The sequence below is a fragment of the Crocuta crocuta genome, unplaced genomic scaffold, assembly GCF_008692635.1.
Source record: "Crocuta crocuta isolate KB4526 unplaced genomic scaffold, BGI_CrCroc_1.0 scaffold1, whole genome shotgun sequence".
Lineage (NCBI taxonomy): Eukaryota > Metazoa > Chordata > Mammalia > Carnivora > Hyaenidae > Crocuta > Crocuta crocuta.
In genome coordinates this window covers 2,331,246-2,346,334 of record NW_027527930.1, presented here as the reverse complement: position 1 = coordinate 2,346,334, position 15,089 = coordinate 2,331,246, and the positions used below count along the sequence as shown (strand labels likewise).

At 36.8% G+C, this 15,089-nt stretch overlaps 1 protein-coding gene and 1 long non-coding RNA gene across 6 annotated transcripts in view; one reads left to right on the top strand and one right to left on the bottom strand.

Moving 5' to 3' along the window:
• Window positions 1-15,089, top strand: part of LOC144219948 (UDP-glucuronosyltransferase 2A2) — a 42,747-nt gene that overhangs the window by 13,532 nt on the left and 14,126 nt on the right. Inside the window, exon 1 of one of the 5 annotated variants that reach the window (XM_077750078.1) lies at window positions 1,234-1,397. The exons of 3 other annotated variants lie outside the window; for them this stretch is intronic. Coding sequence is in view for 1 of the 2 variants with exons in the window: in XM_077750073.1 (XP_077606199.1) it covers window positions 13,173-13,896 (724 nt within the window). In the remaining variant the exon portion in view is untranslated. Of the gene's footprint in view, window positions 1-1,233; window positions 1,398-13,172; window positions 13,897-15,089 lie in introns of those variants that run through there. One more of the 5 variants, XM_077750073.1, reaches the window with a different exon arrangement.
• Window positions 1-15,089, bottom strand: part of LOC144219994 (uncharacterized) — a 34,326-nt gene that overhangs the window by 11,167 nt on the left and 8,070 nt on the right. Inside the window, exon 3 of the long non-coding RNA XR_013331576.1 lies at window positions 1,449-1,550. This is a non-coding gene — a long non-coding RNA (uncharacterized LOC144219994). The remainder of the gene's footprint in view (window positions 1-1,448; window positions 1,551-15,089) is intronic.

The window sequence follows — 15,089 nt, the reverse complement described above, 5'->3', positions numbered from 1 at the left end:
CCTCATTCTTTTGTTTGTCTGCAGAAAACATTAAAAGGCCTAGGATTGAAAGGGTGCCTGCGTAGCTCAGTTGCTTGAGCGTCCAACTTCAGCTCAGGTCATGATATCACGGTTTGTGAGTTCAAGCCCCACCTCGGGCTCTATGTTGACAGCTTGGAGCCTGGAGTCTGCTTTGGATTCTGTGTCTCCCTCTCTCTCTGCCCCTTCCCTGCTCACACTCTGTCTCTCTCACAAAAATAATAAACAAACAATAAAGGAAAAAAGGTTCAACCTTGATAAAAGGCCTAGGATTGGACATTGGAAATCTGAGTTTATACCCTGCCCTTTTCTATCTCTCCATCCTTAGGTTTCTTTGGGTGCTTAGACTAGCACATCTCCAACTTAATTTCCCTATATCTTTTGGCAATCCTCAAGTGCGTTGCCTCACAGATCCTTTAGGAGGATCAAATAAAATAATACGAACAAGGCCAGCTCTGGTTGGTTGTTTAATTTCTGATCTCTCATGAACTTTCTTTCATTTTTCCATTTTCTTCCCTCCTGAATGGTCTTTTTTTCCTCTAAATTTATCAGTAGCACCAGGAGTAAAGTAGAAAGTAACAGCAGAAATTATCAGAAAGTATCAATGCTACTTTTTCACAAAGATAATATGCAAAATATCACCCTTTTACATACCTTTCAGGGTTATTCCCTCCCACTCTTTCTTTTCCGTTCTTTCTCCTTCCTCTCTTCTCTCCCTCCCTCCCCTCCTTCCTTCCTTCTATCATGCTTCCATTGTGTAAAAAATAGTATTTCTTGAACACCAACCCAGTACCTGTCACTTTTCTAGATGCAGTTGACAAAATAGTCAAAATCTCTTCCCCCAGGAAGCTTACATTCTAGTAAAAGGATACAGACAATAAATGAATAAAATATAAGATGTTAGACATATGCCATGTAGTAAAATAAGAACAAATAGTTCTGGGAGGTGAGTTACACTTTTAAATACAGTGGCCAGGGAAGGTCTCAAAGGGTAACATTCGAATGAAAACTTGAGGACAGTGAGGGTGAGAGCCATTGGGATCCTTGGGGGGAAAGCATTTTATTAAATTTTTAAAAAATTTTTTGAGTTTATTTATTTATTTTGAGAAAGAAAGCATGTGTGTGAGTGGGGGAGGGGCAGAGGGAGAAAGAGAGAGAGAGAGACAGCATTAGTGGGGGAGGGGTAGAGAGAGACAGAATCACAAGCAGGCTCCATCCTGTCAGCATAGAGCCCTACATGAGGCCTGACTTCAGGAACCATGAAAGCATGACCTGAGTCCAGATCAAGAGTCAGGAGCTTAACCCACTGAGCCATCCATGCACACTTGAGGAAAAATATTTTAGACATCGATAAGAACAAGTGGATGGAAAGATCTATGGTAAGTCATAAAACCAGGAATACCCTTACTGTAACTTGATCTTAATCTTACCTTTCACAGATTTTGTATATATTTTTTTCTTTCCTGGGTTTTAGAATATTCTTCATCCAATTTTCCATCACTTAAACTTCTAAATTTCTTCGTAGAATCGGTCTAGAGAGAAAATATTGAACGCATCACACATATAAATAAAACATATGCAAGATAATTAAAATTTGCATATACTTTTGAAGATAGGGTAATTCGAATTTTGAAAGTAAAATGTTGTGTTTTATATTTATTATAATGTCATTTAACTATATTTTCCTTTTCCTGGATTCCAAATTTCTTATGACTTAAAGACATATTTTGATTTAAATGTAGATGTTATTCATAGGATTATTTCCCAAGACATTTTAAATGCATTCTATAATAATTACCCCTACCCATATATGTATCACATACCAACTATTTCAGGTATTGGTGTCAGATAGCAGACTATATTCCTTAAAAAGGGGACTACAAAAAGTAACATGGTGACAGTTCCTGTAAGGCACATAAGGCTCTGGATTCAAGTTCCATTTGTTAATTTCAGGCAAGTGAGTTGAACTCTGAGCCACAACATTTCTGTCTCTTTAAAAGAGGGTAATTACTTCACTGTACTCTTTAGGATGGCCATTAGACACCATATATATGGATATATTATGTCAATTATAAAGAATTATACTTACGTTAAATATTGTCTATACCAAACAACACAAGAACTCTGCAATGACCAAACCCTAATTTTACTACCATGGGGCTCTGTGCTTGCAAAGTAGTTGTGTGNAAAGGAAGATTTAGCACACTCCAGAGGCCATTTATTCTTTGTGTGTGTGTGTGTGTATCTCTCTCTATATATATATGCATATAGAGAGAGATACACACACACACACACAAAGAATAAATGGCCTCTGGAGTATACTAAATCTTCCTTTTCAAAGGGAACCATGACAAATTATATAATGTGTGGAAAAGCCTTTGTAAAACAGAATGTTCTCGACTTCTCATCTTCACAGGATAATGATCTAGTTTCAGAACTCCCACATTCTGAGAAATTAAATATTTTATTTATCGAAATCCCTTATACTTCTCATGTTACTAAATATACTTGATCAACAAATAACTATCTTGGAAGCTTGATTTCAAACTGAAGTATCCGGAGGAGTGGTATAATCCAATTTGTCTTTTGTTTGCAATTACATTCTTAAAGTATTCAAGACACCTGGTAACTGTAAACTGATACTACAATAAGGCAGGTGCCTTACATTTCATATTATCATCAAACATAGGAGAACACAGGAGACCTAATAACATCAAATTTCTATGGCATTTCCATTTCGGTGACTATTCTTTAGTTCTCTGGGAAAAGCAGATTAGAAAAAAAAGCATATTTAACCATGGTAAAGAATATACCCAAATATCTATATTGAAGGAAACAAGTAAGTAACAAGGAAATATCTAACTACACTGGTTAAAAATCCTGTTTTGTTTATCAGTGTGATGTTAAATTTTATAGATGAAGCAAATAAAAATCATCATCAATTCAATTTTAAATATGCTTCTAATACCTAATGGAGCAGGCATATCTGGGAAAATGACAATCATTGCTATTCATATACAGGAGTGAATCAATAATAAATCTTGGTCAAGCCAAGTGTTCTGTAGGGCACCTTCAAATTGCACTGAGCTTCATCTCTCCCCAGCCTCTGAGAAATCTGCTGTATAGCAAGTAGATTGTTCTAATGTGGACAGGATTGGGGACTGGCCTTTGCCTACAGCTCTAGGAAGGTTGAGGGCTGAATGCTATAGTAGAACTAAACAGGTACAGCAACTGCATGTCCCCATTTTGTCTGTATCTTTTGGTTTCCCAGTTGGTTTCCATCTTTCCAAGCACAGTACAGGTCAAAAGAGCGGAAGCCCAGTACTACTCTATGCGCCATTTAACCAATGTAGCCTATTTTACATACCAGTACCATACTGGTTCCACTTGGTCCTTCTCTCTCCCTACTGCTAAACTTTACATGGATTCCCTAGAACTAGCGCTGCCTTGTCCCAGCCCATGAAGGGAAAAAGAAATATGTAAAGCTTTTTAACATTTCTTCTCTACTTTGCTTACCTGGAACTGGGCTAGATTAATCACATTTTTTAATGTTTGATTTCTGTCTCCCTTTCTGGACCCAGGATTTTGTTTCTTTCTTAGCTTTTTGTTCCTTTTTTTTTTTTTTTTTTTTTTTGCCCATTCTAGTCCCTATTACCAACCTCCCATCCTTTTCCTAGAAAACTTGGATCTATCTCTCTGTTAATCTTCCCTCACATAAAGCTTCTAATTCCTTCTCACATGCAGCTTCCCTGGGGTCAGTACCGTAAAGTTTTTTAAATTCTGTGTGGGGTGGCTGGGTGGCTCAGTTGGCTAAGAGTCTGACTTCACTCAGGTCATGATCTCATGGGCTGCTTGACAGCCCAGAGCCTGGAGCCTGCTTCTGATTCTGTGTCTCCCTCTCTCCCTCTCTTTCTCTCCTGCTCTCTCTCTCGGAAATAAACATTAAAATTTTTTTTTAATTCTGTGTAACCTATATTTTGAAGTTAAAGCATAGATCATAATTTTACAGCTTACTGAAATTTCACAGTGTGAACTACCTACGCAACAGCACCCAAATCAAGAAACAAAGCAAGGTTTCGAGCCCTGCATCAGGTTCTGTGCTGACAGCTGAGAGCCTGGAGCCTGTTTCAGTTCCTTGTCTCCCTCTCTCTCTGCCTCTCCCTCACTCATGCTCTGTCTTTCTCTGTCTCAAAAATAAATAAACTATAAATTTTTTTAAAAAAAGAAACAAAGCAATATATCCATAACTCCTCTTCCTTCCTGATCAGTCCCTACAACTCCTGTGTAAAGGTAACCACTTTCTTGACTTCTAACACTGTAGAATTTTGCCTGATTTTAAACTTTGTATAATGAACCACACATTGTGTACTCTTTTGTATTTTGCTTCATTTCTGGTGGTTTTTATATTCACCCAAGTTGTTGCATATAGGAATAGTTTGTTCATTCTCAAAGTTATATAGATTCTATGAAATTAATATACCATATTTTATTTAGCCACTTTGCTGTTGATAAAAATGTAGACTATCCTGGTTTTGGCTATTTATGATAAACGCTGCTATGAACATTCTTGTACATGTCTTTTGATGAATATGCGTGTGCCATACCTGAGTGGAATTGCTAGGTTATAGGGTGTGCCTGTGTTTAGCTTTAGTACATACTGCTAAAATCTAGTTTCTCAAGTGGCTGTGCCAATGAATAACTGCATCAGCCATGTAGTAGAATTCCAATTGTTCTCCATTCTTATAAACACTTAGTGCTTTCATTTTGCTTTTTTAAAGTCTATTTATTTATTTTTGAGAGAGAGAGACAGAGTGCAAGCAGGGGAGAGACAGAGAGAGAGAGGGAGACATAGAATCTGAGGCAGGCTCCAGGCTCCAAGCTGTCCACACAGAGCCTGATGCAGGGCTCAAACTCAATGAGATCATAGCCTGAGTGGAAGTCTGACACTTAACCACCTGAGCCACCCAGGAGCCCCTATTTTTGTTTCTTTTTAAAAAATTATAACAATGCTCTTGATGGGTAATGTTATTTTATTTTTTAAAAAAAGTTAGCCATTAGTTTGTGCATGGTAAAAGGAAGTGCATAAAGTATACAGTGTGACTTGTTTTGTCAAATGTTTACATCTCTGTAAGCAGCACATCAATTGATATAAGGGATACCTTTCTAAAAAAGCTGTTCTCCAGAACTTTCAGAGTGAGTAACCTTGACTACTTAATTTTTCATTTTTCATCTTGATTCATTCCTATTTTCCTTTTATGGACTTTTAAATGCATTTTCTAATAATTTTAATTCTAAGATGATTACATTGTCTCTCACGTTCAGTTTGTGCTCCATCAAGCATCTCTGGTCTAGTTCTATTCAATGATTCTGTATCTAATGCCCTTGAATTGTGCCATCTTTGCTATTAACTTATTATATAACTACTCTTACTAAACACCTACCAAGTACGTTGATAAATACAATGAAAAGATTATTGCTAACCCACATATAAGGTAAGAATGATCGTTATCTTTTACATTAGAGCCATCAAAATTCAGAAAGATTAAGTAACTTCACTGAAGTCACAAAACATAACTGAACCAGGTAAGATCCTATGTATATTTAATCGATTACATAAAGAAATTTACATTCCCAGAAATAAACCACTCCACAATTTCCAGGATTTTTAAAAAAATGTTTATTTATTTATTTTGAGAGAAAGAGAGAGAGAGAGAGAGAGCAAACGAGCAGGGGAGGGCAAAGAGAGGAAGAATCCCAAGCAAAGTATGCATTCAGTGCAGGGCCCAACGTGGGGTTGGTGAGATCGCAACCCAAGCAGAAACCGAGTCAGACGCTTAACCGACCAAGCTACCCAGGCTCCCCTCACACCTTCCAGGATTTTAATTTTAGAACTCGTAGAAAGGAAAGAGAAAGAAACAAGCCTACTCAACTCCTACCCTTTGCTTGGTGATCTGGTGTTTCCTATTAGCATTCTCTCACCAAACTCTCCTGAGGGCACTACGGTGACATTATTTCAACTTAACAGATTTTATCTTATTTTGCAAGTTAAAAACCTTTGAAAATCTTGGTGCAAACTGTCTACATTGAAACAGAGAAGAGAGATTCCAGAACTTTGCCCTGTGTCATTAGTGAATGACATGCAAGTCCTGGGTAACACTGGCCTCTCATGCTTGCTTATGTTGTTGTTATAGGAATTTTGAAATAATCTTGCCTAGCTCCTGAGAAGGAAAAGAAGTCTTGGTATTTTCACAGACATACAGTTAAATGCAAATATTTGGTTTAAACTGACATTTTTGTTGTTGCCATTTCAAGAACATATTATTATTTTTTTTTTTAATATTTTTGATTTATTTCTAGGAGAGAGAGAGAGAGAGACAGCGTGAGCAGGGGAGGGTCAGAGAGAGAGGGAGTCACAGGCTGAAACAGGCTCCAGTCTCTGAGCTGGCAGTCAGCACAGATCACGATGCAGGGCTCGAACCCAAGAACCGCGAGATCATGACCTAAGCAAAAGTCGGACGCTTAACCGACTAAGCCACCCAGGCGCCCCAATTATTATTTAATTTTAAGAATCATCTTTGTGATGGCCAACAGACACATGAAATGATGCTCAGCATCCCTCATCATCAGGGAAATACAAATCAAAACCACACTGAGATACCACCTCATGCCAGTCAGAGTGGCTAAAATGAACAAATCAGGAGACTATAGATGCTGGTGAGGATGTGGAGAAACGGGCACCCTCCTACACTGTAGGTGGGAATGTAAACAGGTGCAGCCCCTCTGGAAAACAGTGTGGAGGTTCCTCAAAAAGTTAACAATAGAACTCCTGTATAACCCAGAAGTAGCACAGCTAGGAATTTACCCAAGGGATACAGTAAGTAAGGGGCACATGTATCCCAATGTTCATAGCAGCACTCTCAACAAGAGCCAAAACATGGAAAGAGCCTAAGTGTCCATCAACGGACGAATGGATCAAGAAAATGTGGTTTCCTTTATACAATGGAATACTACATGGCAATGAGAAAGAATGAAATCCGGCCATGTGTAGCAACATGGATGGACCTTGAGGGTGTTATGCTGAGCGAAATAAGTCAGGCAGAGAAGGACGGATACCATATGTTTGCACTTATAGGTGTATTAGGAGGAACTTAATGGAGGATCGTGGGGGAAAGGAAGGGGAAAAATAGTTGGGGAGAGGGAGGGAGGTAAACCATGAGAAACTCTTGAATGCTGAGTACAAACTGAGGGCTGATGAGAGTAGGAGGGAGGGGAAAGGGGTGATGAGCATGGAGAAGGGCACTTGTGGAGATGAGCACTGGGTGTTATATGGAAACCAACTTGACAATACTATTAAAAAGAAAAAGAAAAAAATTAAAACTCACCTTTGTGTCAGGCCTCCTGGTCACTTAGTCCATTGAACATCCTACTTCCGGCTCAGGCCATGATCTCATGGTGAGTTTAGCCCTGCAGGTATCAGAGAAGAGCCTGCTTCAGACCCTCTGTCTCCCTTTCTCTCTGTCCTTCCCACACTTGTGCTCTGTCTCCCTCAAAAATAAATTTAAAGAAATAATCTTTGTGTCTTCTTGAATGTTTACCATTGTTTCTTATATAGGTTTTACATATTTGTTGTTAAATTTCAGCCAGTTGATTTGTTTTGTTGTTGGCATTGTAAACGGGTTCCTTCATTTTCTCTTCTTTTTTTTTTTTTACAAATAGTTTATTGTCAAATTAGTTTCCACATAACACTCAGTGCTCATCCCCAAAGTGCCCTCCTCCATGTTTCATTTTCTCTTCTACTGGCCATTGTCTGCATACAAAGATCTTAATTATCATTCAATTTTAATTTCATATCCTGATACTTTTCCATGTTCTCCTGTGCTTTACAGTAGTATGATAGATGGTTCTCCATCCCCTCACTTTCAATCTGAAAGTGTCCTAAGGTCTAAAATGGGTCTCTTGTAGATAACATATAGATGGATCTTGTTTTTTAATTCATCTTTTGATTGGAGCACTTAGTCCATTTGCATTCAGAGTTACTATTAAAAGATGTGGATTTACTGTCATTGTGTTTTCTGTAGGTTTCATGCTTGTGGTGATGTCTCTGGTCCTTTGTAGTCTGTGCAGTGTTCCACTAACAGAGTCCCTTGTAGAATCTCTTGCAGGGCTGCTTTCGTGGTCATGAACTCCTTCAGCTTTTGTTTGTCTGGGAAAGCCTTTACAAGATTTAGTCTCAACAAGTTTCAAGTATGCAACACAGTATTGTTAACTGTAGTCACCGTGCTGCATATTACTTCCCCATGATTTATTTTATAAGCGGAAGTTTGTACCTTTTACTCCCCTTACCTATGTCACACACTGTGCCTTCAGCAGCCACCAACTTTTCTCTATCCATAAGCTTGTTGTTGTTGTTGTTGTTGTTGTTTTCTACAGATAAGTAAGCTTGTATAGTATTTGTCTTTCACTGTCTAATTTGTTTCACTTAGCATGATACCCTCAAAGTTCATCCATGTTGCTGTGAACTTTTTGTTTTGTGATTTAACCTTCTAGCATGCTGAATGGTGAGGGAAACACAGCTCAGAATATTTACCCACAAAGATGTGTGTCAGACAACTGGAAAACATGCACGTGATGACCTATAGGATAAGCTCATTCTCTGATAAGTCTGATTCACATGAACATGAACAAGGCCAGCCTAGAATAGCTCTGCCTAGTCTAGAGCAGAATTAGGAGTAAGGTCAAAGTTTAATAGAAAGTTATTGTTTTAAGACTCTAAGACTTTGGATAGTTTGTCATTCAATAACAGAAAACTAATAAAAATACTTCTAGCTTTTAGGTACTCCATTTTAAATTCTGGAACTCTACCTTTGCTTCCATCTCTTTTTTGAATTACAGTATCCAGTGATATGCTATAAATGTTTAACAGTTGGCTTTCTGTGGTGAAAAAAGGAAAAAAAGCACTTTTGTATAGCATTTACCAATATCTGTGGTGTAATTCCCCCCACCATGACTAATTCCAAGCTACTGATTATATAGCAAACAGCTTGGCAAAACACATGGAAATTAACAATTAACTTTCATTAGCCCATGATAGCCAGGTCTCTGGTAGACCCATTTGTGACATCAGCCTTGATCCATTCAGATGCCCAAAGTTCATGTACACAAGTGCTATTACACTGAAACATAGCCTTCTGTCTAACACATGCTACAGATTAATACCTGGGCTTATGGATATTATTTTATATTTCTTTATACAATTATAAGTATATACAAATTATGTGCTTAGTAAAGCAGAAGCTTCTTGGAGAAATCTGTTCCTCAAGAGAAATCTTGGGCCATAAATAAATGCCCCCTTCTGTGGTTCATTTTTATAGCCACAGCACTCCCATCTCCACTTATGTATATTATTAATATATACACTTTTAATAGACATTATTTTTTACTTTTCAAGAAAACTGTCACTTTTTAAATAGTTCTGAAAAGTCAGATTGATACAATAGCTCTCCTTTCCCAATATCTTCCAAGATACTACTAAAAAGTTTACTTCTAGGAAAGATTATTTTCTAGAAAAAAATAATATGCAATCTAAGAATACTATAGTAAAGAACTAGTTCAACAACTGACTAATCTAGAAGATTGCCTAATCTAGATGCTTGAAATTTCAATAAAATTTCTTTTATGCACTGGATATCTATATAAAAGAGGGAAAAAAGAAAATGAAAAGTAACAATTGATGATCTCATACAGTATTCTTAATTTCCTATATTTAAAAATTAGTAATTACTTTTAGGGGCATCTAGGTGGGCTTAGTTGGTTTAAGCATCCAACTCTTGATTTGAGCTCAGATCATGATTCCATGGTTCATGAGATCGAGCCCCATGTCAAGTTTCACACTGAGTGTCTGACTTCAGTTCAGGTCATGATTTCACAGTTTGTGATCCTGCTCAGGATCTCTGCCGTCAGCTCAGAGCCTGGAGCCTGTTTCAGATTCTGGGTCTCCCTCTCTCTCTGTCCCTTGCCCACTCATGCTCTGTCACTGTCTCTCTCTCTCTCAAATAAATTTTTTAAAACTTATTAAAAAAATAGAAAGAATGAAAAATTTTAACTATGTTTTTAATATTAACATTTTACATAACCATAATAAAATGATGAAAATTAGGATTTCTTATTAAAACGTCAGGGGCGCCTGGGTGGCTTAGTCGGTTAAGCATCCGACTTTCGCTTGGGTCATGATCTCGCGGTTCGTGGGTGAGCCCCGCGTCGGCTGTGTGCTGACTGCCAGCTCAGAGCCTGGAGCCTGTTTCAGAGTCTGTGACTCCCTCTCTCTCTGACCCCCCCTGCTCACGCTCTCTCTCTCTCTCCTAGAAATACATAAAACATTAAAAAATTTTAAAAAAATAAAATAAAAATAAAATGTCAATTATCTTGCTAATTTTTTTCTTTCTGATAAATAATGCAGATTCTCCTCTTGCATCTCTTTGTCCAGGGTCTTTACTTTTTTCCAACTTGTGATAGTTCCCACACTGTTTCTTTGCCTCTTGTTTATGAAGAGCACTGGGTAGTTAGGTGTTTTTGGTTTTTTTTAGAATATCCTTCAGTTGGAGGTTTTCTGATATTTTCTCATGATTAGAGTGAGATTCTACATTTTTGGTAAGAATACTACAGAAGCAGTCATGTGTCCTTCACAGTGTGGCATATCAGGAAGTACATAATATAAATCTATTATCACTGGTGACAATAATTTTGATAATTTAGCTAAGATGATTTCTGCCAGGATTCTCCCTATGTAATTGATAGATATCTTGTGAGATACTATGAGATACTGTGAGGCTATGCAGGGAGATACTGTGAGGCTATGCAGATTATACTAACCATATGTTTGCATATATTTTTGCAGTCCTTTATAATAAAATTCCATTTGTTTTTAAATTAATGAATATTAATTGATTAATATGCTAAATAATTTAANTATTACCTAATAAACTTTTAGTTTCTAGAAATTCTCTTCTGTTCTTTAGCAATTTTCACATATTTTTGGTTTTTTAAAGTTTATCTTGAGAGAGAGTGTCTCAGAGAGAGAGCACAATGGAGATGGGGCAGAGAGAGAGAGACAGAATCCCAAGAAGTCTCAGCACCATCAGCAAAGAGCCTGATGGAGGGCTCAAACTCACAAACCATTAGATCACAACCTGAGCCTAGATCGAGTCCAATGCTTAACCAATTGAGCCACCCAGGCGTCCCTACAATTAGTCTTTTCAATCTCTCAATCCTTGCTTGTTTTTAGACTTTGCTTTCATACCCTCAAACACTGAAAAAAATGATTATATATTTCATTTCAAATAATATTTCAAATCACTGTGTTAATATTTGTGATCTCTGTTTTGCTGGTTCTCAGCCGTGAAGCCTCCTTTCCTTATAAACAAATTCTAATTATGCAGGTTTGATTGGAGATTTGACCCTAGATTTATCTTGCATCTTCTAAACAACTCTACTTTGGGAGTTCTTTTTAGCACACCAGAAAAACTCTCAAGGGACTTGAAGTTTCAATATTTCCCTGTCAATTTATTTAATTGAATATAATTTTGTAACTGAATATAACATTGATATAACTGTTATACTTCTTAGAACACAGGTACATTAGTATTCTCTTTTACTTCCAAATGATACTTTTCAACCTGGTGACTACCATTCTTAAAGACTTAGCTAAAGCATTGTTTCATTATTCTCTTCCTCCACAAACAACCTCCTTCATGGGCTTGCCCTCCTCAATTTGTCCTGACCATCTAAGATCCATCTCCACTGCATTTGTAGAATAACTATTTGTTTAACTGACATTTTCTGCAGCAATCTGTGAACTCATTTTGAACTGGAAGTGATCTTTCTTGTTTATGCCCTGTGCATAGGATAGAGTCTGGCATATGCTATGTGCTAAAAAATTGTTTTTTGGGTGTATGAAATATTAAAGGATTTGTAGAGGAACTGAAATTGAGTTAAAGTATAGATGGATGATTGAACACAAAATCTGGATTTCTAAATACAATCCCTTGAGACTGTAGTGTTCACAGACCAATTAATATTTTCACAGACATGTCCAATTAACTCATATACTGTATGTCAGAAAATCTTTCCATAGCTACTACTTCTCTAATGTTTTGTTGTTTTGCTAGAGTCATATTCATTATTCCTGTTGCTCAAACTATAAATTGAGCGCCTCTTTGTTGTTTAAGATTGTCATTCTGTGCTTTCCATTCACAAATCAGTATTATATTCTCCCTGATACTCATCACATCTTGTTTTCCTAATATTTACTTTCAGTTTATTACACATTGTTTTTTCTCTACCACTCAAATCCTAGTTAGATGTTAGAAGAGTTTCATTATAGAAAATACATATGACTATGTTCTGGATATGATTTCAAAATCTGAGTAGACCTCTTTTGTGGAAGTAAAATTGAACCCAGAATATAGCACTCAAGACTCTTCAGAGCGTTCTGTTTTAACTAATATTTTCTTTGTCTGTACAGTTCTATGTTAGCTTTGACTCCATGCATACTGAACTGATAACTGTATACTTCAATGGCCATCATTTCCTTATCATCATTCTTTTCCTCCTTGTGTTCCATTCACCTTTGGAACCCACCTTCTGTCATGTTTGCTTCTGGGCTCAGGTGAAATGCACCCCACATCCCGAAGCTTTGTGAGATTTTTTTTTCCACATTGGAGTGATAGCATCTTCTGAAGCCTGGAGATATTGTACCTTAATATAATATTTAGCATAATCTTTCCGTTATTATGTCATGTATACATCTTATCCATATACTATCATATAACTTACAAAACTTACGTGAGTTCTATTATAGTTAAAAATTATAAAAACTGTACATTAAAAAGTATCATTTTTATTCTAATATATTTAAAATGAACTCCTAAAACGCTGCAGCCATTTCTCCCAGAATATTTAAATATTTCATAAATTCTCCTACCAAATATCCTATAGTACTGTGCCCTGTGAACAATATTGACAAAGTTCTCCACACAGTATCATTTCCTAACTCCAGAAATTAATTTTTAACTTGATCTGCATCTAAATTGCGTCTTCAGTTCTGTGCAGTGAGAGCATTTAATGTCTGCAGAGCAGTGTCCGGGAGAACTGCTGTCATGATCTCTAAGAAATGGATTTCAGCAATCATGCTGCTGCAGGTCTGCTACACTGGCTGTGGGTTCTGTGGGAGGGTCCTGGTGTGGCCCTGTGACATGAGCCACTGGCTCAATCTAAAGACCATTCTGGAGAAGCTCACAGAAAGGGGCCATGAGGTGACCGTGCTGGTTTCTCCACAGAGTTTCATCATCGACTACAGCAAGGCTTCTACAATGAACTTTGAGGTGATCCCTTTGCCACAAAACAGGCAGGCCGCTGAAAACTCACTAAATGACTTTTTAAATGTAGCTACTAATGTTATGCCAACATTGTCACGCTGGCAGTCGGCAATGAAACTTCACCAATTCTTTATTCATATAACTGGACATTTAAAACTCCAGTGTGAGAGTGTAGTCTACAACCAGTCAATGATGAAGAAACTCCAGGAAGCCAACTACAATGTAATGGTCATAGACCCGGTGTTACCCTGTGGAGAACTGATTGCTGAGTTGCTGGACATCCCTTTTGTGTATACACTAAGGTTTTCCATGGGTTACATGCTGGAAAAATATTGTGGGAAACTTCCGGTTCCACTTTCCTATGTGCCTGTTAACATGGAAGCACTAACTGACAAAATGACCTTTCTGGAAAGGGTAAAAAATGTAATGTTCTCCATTTTCTTTGACTTCTGGATCCAACAATATTATTCTCAGTTTTGGGACCAGTTTTACAGTGATGTGTTAGGTAAGAGACTGCTTTTCATTCTTAAGTAGTTAAGAAAAGAAACTTAGGTGGTTTAAGTAAAGTCTAAGAAAATGAAAAGAGTATATTTTTAAAAGTTTCACTTCCACCTAAAACTTTATAAGTGATAGCAATGCACTGTTATCAACAACCAATTCAGAGGGAGAGGCAAGAAATATCTTGTCTTGGTTACCCTTTCTTTAAAGTCATCTAACCATTTTGTAAGAAACCTTGATATTTAATAGATCGTTATCAAAACAAAACAAAATATAACACACACTAATAAATGTCAACCTAATGGAAGATGTATTTTTTGTCAAATATAGGGTATCACAAAAATGTCTTGTATACTGAGTTTTTATACCAGAACAGATTTGCCTTTTTAATGATCGAGAAAGTGTAAGGTTTGTCATAAGAGTACTATAATCTCCTTGTCTGTTTCCAGTAATAAACTGACACCTAAACTATATTAGCAATAGGATTAACTTTGGCCTCTAATTTATTTTGTCTGAATTTTGACCCACAAATTTTGAGAATCGTAGATTGTACCACTCAAAATTTATATTAGTCTCTGTGTTGGATGAGAGTCCTTGCCATTCTTATTTCTTTCATAAATTTGAGATGAAGCTTCAGTAAGTCTTAAGTGAATTCTTTCATTGTAGCTAGTCATACTGAGAAGTTTCCTAGGAGGCTTTGTACTTCTTAGTGGACTACTACACAGAAACCTGAGAAATTAAGTGGGAAACTAAAAACATTTATAGCTTGAGGTGTTGAAAGATAGCATTTTTTATGTCACTAGTGATATACACATTCCATTTATTTTTAATGGTTTGTTTTTTCTATAGAAATGGTTTTGCTTTGCCATTTTCACATATATAGTTCTCATTTGATTCCATCAACTGAAGCTGGCTTCCTCTCCAACAATTTTTGAGGGTCTTGAAGAAACATGACTTAACAAACAGATCATATTGGGTACTAGAAATATGAACTAATTTAACTCTCTGATTGTATTTGTTCTCTAGATCTGCCACAATTAAATACCACAGGAACAACAGAAATTTGTTTTCTCACAGTTTGAATGCTAGAAACCCATGACCAAGATGTTGCCAGGGCAACTATCTCTTCAAGCTTGTCTCTTAGCTTATAATGTGACAGATTTTTTTTTTTTTTTTTTTTTTTTTTTTTTTTTTCTCTTG